The sequence below is a fragment of the Drosophila mojavensis genome, unplaced genomic scaffold (genome assembly GCF_018153725.1).
Source record: "Drosophila mojavensis isolate 15081-1352.22 unplaced genomic scaffold, ASM1815372v1 contig_74, whole genome shotgun sequence".
In the NCBI taxonomy this organism is placed as follows: Eukaryota; Metazoa; Arthropoda; class Insecta; order Diptera; family Drosophilidae; genus Drosophila; species Drosophila mojavensis.
In genome coordinates, this window is record NW_025318899.1 from 8,473,225 (window position 1) to 8,483,088 (window position 9,864).

Below are 9,864 nucleotides of genomic sequence, written 5' to 3' on the forward strand. Positions count from 1 at the left end.
CACTCGCACGCTCAGTCGTTCCTCACCTCTCCTCTTTGCTCTTTCCCTCTCTCACTCTCTCTCTCTCTCGCACGTCAATGGGTGTCAACTGCTGAATTCCCGACCAATTATACGAAACCCGTGAGAATTTCACAAATTCGATGTATGTGCATACATGTAGAACTAAAATGTTATACATATACGAGGTATATGGATTTATTAATAGATCAATTGATTTGAGCCTGAGTCATCTGTCGATCTCTTTTTTACTCTCTCGATCTCCTTCACTCCTTCGTTCTCTCAATATTTTAATCTGTCGCGCTCTCTCGCTCTCTGTTAGGTGACCTCTCTCTCACTCTCCCTTTTTCTATGCCTCTCTCTGCTAGATTACATCTATCTCTCAGTCTCTCCGTCTCCCTCTCATTCTCTCACTCTGTCTGTGTCTATTTAAACAGTTAGATTCATACAATTCTCCATATTTCCATATATATATTCTCCTCTCTTTCTCCCCCTCTCCCTCTCTATCGGCCTCTCTCACCCATAGACACCCCGACCAATTATACGATCAACTCTTATATATTGTCTTATACATATACGAGATATAACGATATATCGTATATATCGATTCCGTCTTTATTTGTACTCAGCACGTGTTTTGGAATGCAAAATTGAATAAATTAAGTTAAAAATTGCACTAAATTGTCGTCTTAAAGCGATAGGAAACTGACAAATTCAAATCCAAATCCAAATTCATAGACATGCATGATTCATAGATTGGGATTACATATAGGCATTTACATATGCATATAAATTTACATATATGCAGGTATGTATGTATGTATCTAGTTCTGGAATAACAGCATGTTGATTGCACTCTTTAATTAGCCTCCGATTCCGCTTCCGTCTCTGCATCCACATTGATTTCCTCGTCCAGTTCCGATTGCGGCTCCTTGGGCGGTACTCCTCCCATTTGCCGCCAGATGTACTGGCGGGCAAAGTTGAGCGCAAATGCAGCTGCCGACGCCGAGGCGGAGGCGGAGGCCGATGCCGATGCCGAGCCAGAGGGCAGGGCCGCTCGAAAGGCGCTATGCTCACCGCCCATTAATAATGGAACTGATGCTGTGATTGAGGCAGGCGGCGGCGCTGTTGCTGTCAGTGGGTCGGGGCCGTGGCCCGTAGGGCTTCTGCTGGTGTGGGTGGTGGTGGTGGTGGTGATGACTGGCACGCTGTGGGTGGTGCTGCTGCTGTTGTTGCCCTCGGTTTGGTAAGCACTGGAACGGGTAGCATATTGTAGGCTGGGCTCCTGCTGCGTTGGAGCTGGTGTGGGCGATGTCGACGTTGAGCCGCGCTGTTTCAGCAAATTGACCCGCTGATGACGCCGCCATTTCGCTCGTCTGTTGGAAAACCAAACCTAATTGATCAATCAACGGAGAGACAATTTGTTAGTTGATAAAAAAAGGAGCGAACGCGTCTGTGTGTTCATGTCAATGTCGATGTGTGTGTGTGTGTATGTGTGTGCGTGTGTGTGTGTGTGTGGTTAGTAGGGCAACAAAACAATAGAATAATCGGGCACAGTCCATTGTACACGGCATTCGTGCAAGACGGAACTCACCTGCACCCGCGCCTCACTCAGTCCCGTGCGTGCCGCCAGCTTCTCGCGTGTGCCCACGCAGGGGTAGTGCGACTTCTCGAACTCCTTCTCCAGCTCGTCCAGCTGCTCGGCGCTGAACGTTGTGCGATTGCGCCGGAACTTCGGCTGGTCACTGTCCTCCGAGTCGCTGTCCTCGCCCTCAATGTCTGCAAAGGCAGAGATGATCACTCTAGAGATCATCCAGATTGAGAAGGAATTCTGGACTCACCGATCAAGCGATTGGCATCCACGTCGGGTGAGCGACTGTCCCGGCTGCCCGACTCCGGCGACAGCGCTGGCAACGACAAGCGTCCACTGCCCGCGCTGCTGCCGCCTCCTGCGCTGATGCTGTTGTTGTTGGTATTCGGATTGGAGCTGCCGTCGCTGTTGTAGCTGTTGCTGCCGGGCAAGGCGCCGCTGGCGGCCAACGGCACCGCGCCCCACAGCGGATGATGGCCCGGCAACGTGGCCGGCCAGGTGGGAAAGCTCGTGTACGGATGCGAGTGCGGATGCGTGGGATGCAGTGCATAGCCATAGCTAGCAGCTCGAGCGAACTCCGCGGCGGCGCGCTCGGCGGCCCGATTGCGCAGGATGCGATTGATGCTGCTCACCGAGGGCGCAGTGGCATTCGTGCAAACACCTGAGCAGCAGAGAGAAAGAGAGAGAGAGAGCGCGATAGAGAGAAGGGGAACTATTATACAGAGTTGCTTGACGCCGGATGCAGCGCTGCAGTGCGTCGTGACCTGCTCATGAACCCAAATACCGGCTGACGCAAATTAGATTGACTGTAATGAGCAGACCAGTTGCGAGCTGCGATTGCGATCTACATTTCGAGTAGCCAGTAGCCAGCAGTCAGTAGTCAGTAGTCAGTCGCGGCCAGAGTGGTCTTTGTGTGTGTTCGAACGTCTCATGTGAGCGATGGCAATCGGACGATTCATCGCACAGAGAGCGAGCGATTGACAGACGGAGCACCGATCACCGAGCGCCAAGAGCCGAGAGTCGAGTCGAACTGGTGCAGCGGGTAGCTGCGGTGTATTCAACGTTGAGTGACACAAATGTGAGCACATTTACATATCAATTGACTCTGGCCAGGAGCGGATGTTCATAAATTAGCCAATCGATAAATCTCCCTCTCCCACAGAGACCCAGCACACACACACACTCACACACTCAAATCGCGTTCGCTTACAACATTAAATGAGGCTGCAACCACAAAACTCTCAAGGAACGCAGCTCTTTTGTTGGCTAATTCGCATTACGAGCTCGAGTACTGACAGCCGCACCATAAACACATCAAGCTGATGCTGTCAGCTGCTCAAGGAGCTCTAGATGGCACTGAGTTCAGCGTGGAGCTGGAGCAGAAGCTGAAGCTGCGCGTAACCCTATGCCCGCCCAGACGCACTCGGACCAGTCATTCATTGATGTTGCAGCTTGTCAATGCCTGCTGCAATTTCGCTTTTGGGGGGGCTGCCATCAGTTCATTTTAATTAGCTCAACTGACTCTGTGTGTGGACTGTTACCTGATCACGGCTACCTGGCCAATTGCCCATCTGTGTGCTGGCATTGCCCATGCATTGTTCCCCGCCTTTGGGTACTCACCTTCGCTAATCAGTCTCTCGCGTATTTCCCACGCGAATATCGTTGGGTTCTCGCGTTTGTACTGCTCGATCTTGGAGACAACTGTCGGCGTGGCCACCTTTGGCTTCGAGCCACCAATCAGTCCAGGCGGACGCAATGTGCCTGCAATGTATAAGAAGAGGAAGAACAAGAATATTAACTAAACCTGTAAACCTTTTTTATTTTTTTTTTTTTATGCTAAATTATACTATCACATGTTGAGCTCTGCCTTGGGGCTACTGGCATAATTTTCACATTATCAAGCTGGGGGCTCGTGTGGGCGTTCGAATCGGTCAAAATGCCCGCCGGCTGCCAACACAATGCGAACTACCTGCTGCCAACTGCCGCCGACTGACGACGAACTAACTAGACAATTGAAGGCGCGTTCCCCCATTCAATGGCGCGCTAATTTGAATATTTGGCTACGACACAATTGTACAACTCGCACAGCAACAACAACAACAATGGCAGCATCAGCATCCGAGCAGCTTCTCGTTGATAATTTGTCGGAAGCGAGTGACAGGCGCACGCTGTTTATCTTGTGAATTAGGCGTTAGGAAAAAAGGGGTCACACCTAGAGAAAACACCTATTATGATATAATATATAGTCTGATAAATGAGAAGCAGACAGGAGCAGATAGAGACGGCGGCAGAGAGACAGACAGAGAGAGAGAGAGAGAGAGAGAGAGAGAGAGGAGAGAAAGGGAATCAGACAAAAACAGTGATATTAAATTATAAGACAGATGAGAGAAGGGATGGCTGGAGAATATTAATTTTCAGGGCTGCATGCATTAAGGCGACCTGCCGAAAATGTATATATCACTAAAATAATAGTCATCATACCTACATAGTCCACATAAATATATATACAAGCAATACGATATGCATACTTCATGATTGTAAATTCTATAATTTCAATTGACTCAATGAGCACACATTCTCATTGCCATACATTTGCGTTTCATTTCTCTCAGTGTAGTTAACAATAGTATGTATACCGTACATTGATTGAGTACACATTGTCCGAGTGGCAAAAGGTACTCATACTCTATGCAGTTGCGCTTATGTATGTAAATTTAGGTTTGCAAAAAAAAAAAAAAAAACAACTAGTAAAACGGAAATTATTTACACATTTACACAGTTTAAATTAACTAGCGACAAAACCCCTGACACCGCCCTTTGTCTATTTAACAACTGTGAATGAATTATTGCCCCGGCGACTGCACACAGATCAGATAATTTGTGAGTGTGATTCAAAGACAACTCAATGAATGGCTGCGGTGAGCGAATTGAGCAGCGCATTCATTAGCTCGTATGGAGATCAAGGCAGAGGCATAGTCAGTATATTCTCCAAAGATTTATGGTAATTAGCCTAGTCAAGTGGGATGATCGTGTTAACAAAGGAAATTTGCTTGAGCTGAACAAATTGACGCTTCGATTTGGCTAACTGGAATAGGGTATTGCAGTTGGCCGCAGCGGCGTTCTGGCTAGCAACACCTGGCCTTTGTCACAGAGACTTAATCTATCCAAAGTTACAGCTAACCTCCCTCGGTCGAGTGCCCCCTTGGAATTTCGGTCTAGCTGACGCCAGGCGCGCAGAATTGCAATTTGGAGCGCAAAGAGCTGTGTGTGTAATTGGCAACAGGTGTGCGACAGCTCGCTGCTGAGCATTGGCTATTGGCCAGGTGTCGAGGCATTGGGCATGGTAAGGTGCAATCGATTTGTCGTGTATACGTGGCCGGCCAACTTGTCTCGCCGGGAGTTACAGTAGTTGACCAAATCGATTACAGACGCTTGAGCCCCTAATTCAGCGGGACACATGGCAATTGGATTTGGAGCGCGTGTTTTGTGGTTCCGCTCAATGTTGACGCTGATGTCGCTGATTGCATTGGTCAGGCCCTTACACCTAACCTAACTAACCACCCACCCACCTACCCACCTGTCGACACCCCCACATACTCACCCAGCAGCTTGGATACAGCGCCCTGTTGCGACAGCATATGTTGTGCCAAATCGTAGCCCCTCAGGCCGAACCTCGATAGTTCCAGTAGCCGATGCTGGGAGGCCAAAGCGCTGAGATTTGTGCCCGGAGGTGAGCTGCCCGCGTTGCCGAAGAGGCCCAACGTGGGAGCCGCTGGCACCGCTGTAGACGAGCAGTGGTTGTGCGTCAGAGCTGCAAGAGAAGAGAGTGAGAAAGAGAGTCAGAGAATGTGAGTGAGTGAGAGGTGTGATCAAAATCATTAAATGTCAATTGGAATTTAAACGAAGCTGCTGCCAGAATTCCGCGCATGGCAGCCAAACACCAAGAAATTTGTAGTGCTCAAGTGGACCGGACTGGGCGGGGGAAGGAAGGGACTGACTGGCAGTAACAATGATTGGACAAATTTCGGTCTGTTTTTGATCGAACACGTCAAAGACTGAGGCGAAGACACAGCGCACAGACAAGCTTTGCCGTTTTGCTGGCGGAAGTGTCAACGTTTATGGTCATAATGGCGTGTCAAGTGGACGTGGTGTGGTCCATTACCGTCCCGTCCATGAATCAGTTTGGCACGGCCAACGATTGCAGTGGACTACTACCGACTGCCGACTGCCAACAGCTAATTTGAGCTGGAATTTATGAAATTCCTGATGTCTCCGCTGGCAATTTGTTGGGTTCGAGCATGGCCTGCTTCTTCGGGTAGCTGTACCGATTAGCAATTCCTCAGATGTAGAAGCTTTTATGTTCATTTTGACATTTTATCTGATCGCGAGAACTGCACACATTTTAACACCTCTGTTTTTATCCTCTGCTTTTTTTATATATATTATTTTTGGCATGCCAGCACCGCTGCACCACTGCACCACTGCGTGTGTGGCAATGGCATTTAGCCAGTTGCAGATGCGTTGGTATGCCCAACAGAGTCAGAGACTCGGAGACTGTGACCCTCGACTAGGCCGCTAGCTGTGCTAATTAAAGCCGTGTTGCTGATCTGCTCGGGGGCAAGTCGGTAATTTGTTGCACGGCCACATGTTGCAGGCTATGCCTGATTTATGCTGCGCTCCAAACAATTGACGACCAGCCCAATCACCAGGCACCAAGTACACGCTGCCTGCGCTTATGCCACGGATGTCAACAGTGGCTGTGGCACTCGCACTGGCTAAGGCACTGGCTTGCAACTTGCAGCTCACAAGTTGCAACTTGGCTGCAGCAAATGATTTACTACCGATCTTAGCGAGCAATGCGACAGCTACGGCTGCCTCGACGCACCTCAGTCAATTGCAAAATCGGCTTAAAATCGCACGACTTGGCGCAGCTTGTAACAAGAAGCGACGCCGCAACAGAGCGAGAGAAAAGGAATGACAGATAGAGAGTGAGAAAGTGCGATAGAGAGAGAGACAGAGAGAGAGATGGAGAGAAAGAGGGAGAGCACAAGTGATGATCGCCTCGGAATTCAATTGATAGTTTGATTTATTGCTACCGGTAAAGTTTTTGCCGCAGCGGCTGTGCCAGCACTGCATATAAATTAAACTTGCCCGCTTTTTGTGTAGCCCTCACTAAGCGCTTTGCCCCACCACCAGATCCTCGCCTTGCCCTCTCTTACGCTCCCTCCGTCTGTCTGTCTCTCTCTATCTCTACAGTTGCTGCTCGCTGATCTTGTTTGTCGCGCGCAGCACATTACTCGTTGGGGCTTCTGGTTTTTAATGCGTAATATTGTGATCTTCACACGTTTAGCTCGGCTAGCGAGCTCATCGACTTGCAATGAGATTTGCCAGCCAGCTGGATTAATTAAAGCTTAATAACCAATAGAATTTATAAGCGTGTAAATTACTCGCACGAGGCGTTATTGAACATCTCCAAATTTCTATAAATCAAGTTTAAATTTGAATTGTCGAAGTAATATATTTTCTTCTGAAGCATTGTAAAGTCCGTTTTAAATTTATGTACTCTCGTTGCGTTTATTTTTAAAATATAATTTTTCAGCTTATATCTTTGTTGATCTAAATTGTAATTGTCATTAATCGCTCGATTTGGCATACTAATATTAACTTGCTATTTTTAAACTCAAAACACCTGCGCTCTTTGGGTAATTCTTATTTTATCTTCATTATTTGTATATCCTATAGACGTAAATAGCTCATAGAATGAACAAAATATCTCCCAAGTGTTGTTAAGCAGAGGCAGAATTATTCTATAATATATGCATTTGTCTTTTATCATTTATACATATATCAGGACTTGAAAAGTTTCTTAAGTAGATCCTTAGTAAGATTCAAATTGGTTTTTATTCTACACGATCCTTCCTGCGAATTTCTTAAATAGATCCCTAATAATATTAAGATCAAGCACTGCTGTATTTCAGTTCAAGTCTAATTTGTCTTTCGATACTTCCCCTTCTCATTTTCGCCTCAGCTACAGCTTGATGAACATATGTATCAAAATCTTGTATCTCTTTCGATACATCACTCGGATTGATGACCATTGAGAGAGCCTCAAGGGTTGCTACAGCTAATTTCCGGTCAAGTGGCTTAGCGTAGTGCTTGCCAGCCACATAGCTCAAAGTCGGGTGACATAAATGGCATAAACATCATAACCAAGTGGATGGCACTCAACTGCGGGCCGTCATCATGAGCATCGGTTTAGCTGAGGCTATGTACACTTGAAAATCATTGTGCACACCTTTTATACGGTCGGCTTTCTAAGAATAATGCGAATACACGCATCAAGTAATTCGAAACCCTTAAGTATGGTTTCTGCCCAGTGCTTAAACATCAATGTATGCCATGTACCCATGCCCATGCCCATGCCCAGGCCCAGGCCCAGGCCGGTCGCAGCTAGTGAGTGTGTGTGTGTATGAGTGTGAGTGTGTTGAGTGTGTGCCTTTGCTGGTTTTCCGTCTCTGTGCTCTTTTTATAATTATTTATTTATTGTGCAACTTCCAACACCTTTTAGAGACAAGTCAAAGCTTTGGCCTGCAACCACATTCGCTGCTCCCCCCGCCCCCCGCCCACTGCACCACCGCTACCCGCAACCATCCAGCAGTTGGCAGTTGGTCGACGCCGACAGTGGCAGTCGCATCTCGACGTGGCCACTCGATGGCCGCTTTGGCCGCCGACATGAACTAATTTTATTTGACAACCCATACTTGTGCAAAACAAATTGCCACTGATGTGCGAAAGACCAAAACAGTTGGCAGTCAACTTATTGTTGTTGCTGTTGTTGTTGTTGCTGCTGCTGTTCTTGTTTTTGTTATTGCTGTTGTGAAATTTCCAAATCATTGCGCTTTTCCAATGGCCAAGTCTCAGACTCAGACTCGGTCAGGAATTTTTAATTCGGGACTGTCGCCTGGACTTTTTATTTCGTTTTCTGTATATCCTTGACAATTCAGGGAATTGTTTAGACCAGCAAGGTGCTGAGCCGCGCAGGATTTGGCGAGCTTTTGCGGGGCAAGGTTCAAGCCAAGTCCAATTGTTAGACTCACCTGTGGGCGTGGGTAGAACGGCCGTTATACTGGGAGTTGATGTTGCCGTCGGCTGCGCACCGCTGCCCGTTGCAATGCCTTTGTTGGCCGTGTTTTCCAAGCAGCCGCCCAGCAGCGGCAGATGGGGCACAGCTGCCATGCCCACGGGCAAGCCAGCCGCTATGCCCACAGGGGGCATAACTACTGTGGCGGCGGTGCAAGTGGGTGTGACGGTTGAATAATCGACGGCTGGCGCTTGAGCCGCTGTTGTGCTTTTGCTGGAGGTCCTTGTGGGGGCTGCTGTTGCCCCCGTTGTAGCCATGCCCCACTTGCACAACACTAACGCAAAATAGCACAGTAAACGCTTTTAGTTATCGATTACTTTTCTTAATCCTTAGTCAACCGATTATAAGTTTACGATTATCTTGAATTTTAAGCGCGTGTTTAAGTATGTGCAATATTAATATTTAATATTTTTTTATTTTGGATATAGTCAACTTTGACATGTGCCTTGCTTAACCGTCGGCCTTTTGAGCTCGTCTTGCGACACACTCACACAGACATGCATGCACACACAGTCAAACACGCTCGAGAGGAGCACAGAAAATTGAAACGAACGCGAACGGGCTACGTTCCCGTTCGACGCGCACTCACTCACGCTGTTGGCTGACGCCGACTGAGTCGACTGAGACTGAGACAGAAACTGACTCGGCGCGCTTGCTGCCTCTGCCTGCCTGCCTGCTTGCTTGCTTGCTTGCTCGCCTGCCTGCCTGCCTGTCTCTCTGCCGCAGCTGATCGGGGTCTGCTCTGTTACAGTTCAAGCTCTTCTTCTTCTTCTTTCTCGACTGTTGTTGCCTCGTCTTCTTCTTCCAGCGTCGCTGTTGCTTTGCTTGTAGCTGTGGCTGCCATCGAGCGAGCATTGGGGCTCTGCTTGTTTTACTCGTTTTCGCACGTGTGTAAGTGAGTGAGTGAGTGAATCAGTGTGTGTGTGTGGGAGAGAGCGCACAATTGAGCGTTTCGGCGAGTTTCGGTTTTCAAACAGTAGTAAAAGTTCAATAATTAATTGACTACCTAAGCAGCGCGCAGCTTTGTTTAGCGGCAGAGCAGCTGCTGCTGAGCAGCTCAAAAACTTTTCGGCCAGTTTAATTGATGAGTGATTTTGTTTTGTAATATGGGGCGTATGTGTGACATGGTAAAAGT

The 9,864-nt window shown here is 48.0% G+C and overlaps 1 protein-coding gene across 2 annotated transcripts; it reads right to left on the minus strand.

The window, feature by feature from the left end:
• Positions 1-554: 554 nt before the first annotated feature.
• On the minus strand, positions 555-9,374 carry LOC6581822 (paired box protein Pax-6). Of its 2 annotated transcripts, none has more exons than XM_002007508.4 (6): positions 8,686-9,373; positions 5,190-5,399; positions 3,209-3,349; positions 1,839-2,249; positions 1,592-1,776; positions 555-1,390 (listed from the first exon to the last, which is right to left on the minus strand). In XM_002007508.4, exons 1-6 carry the CDS (start codon positions 8,984-8,986, stop codon positions 857-859), a joined length of 1,782 nt encoding a protein of 593 aa, XP_002007544.1. In that variant the 5' UTR covers positions 8,987-9,373; the 3' UTR covers positions 555-856. The 2 variants fall into 2 exon arrangements, with proteins under 2 accessions (XP_002007544.1, XP_015017556.1); XM_015162070.3 differs by having other exon boundaries at positions 972-1,373; positions 8,686-9,374.
• Between the last annotated feature and the right edge of the window lie 490 nt (positions 9,375-9,864).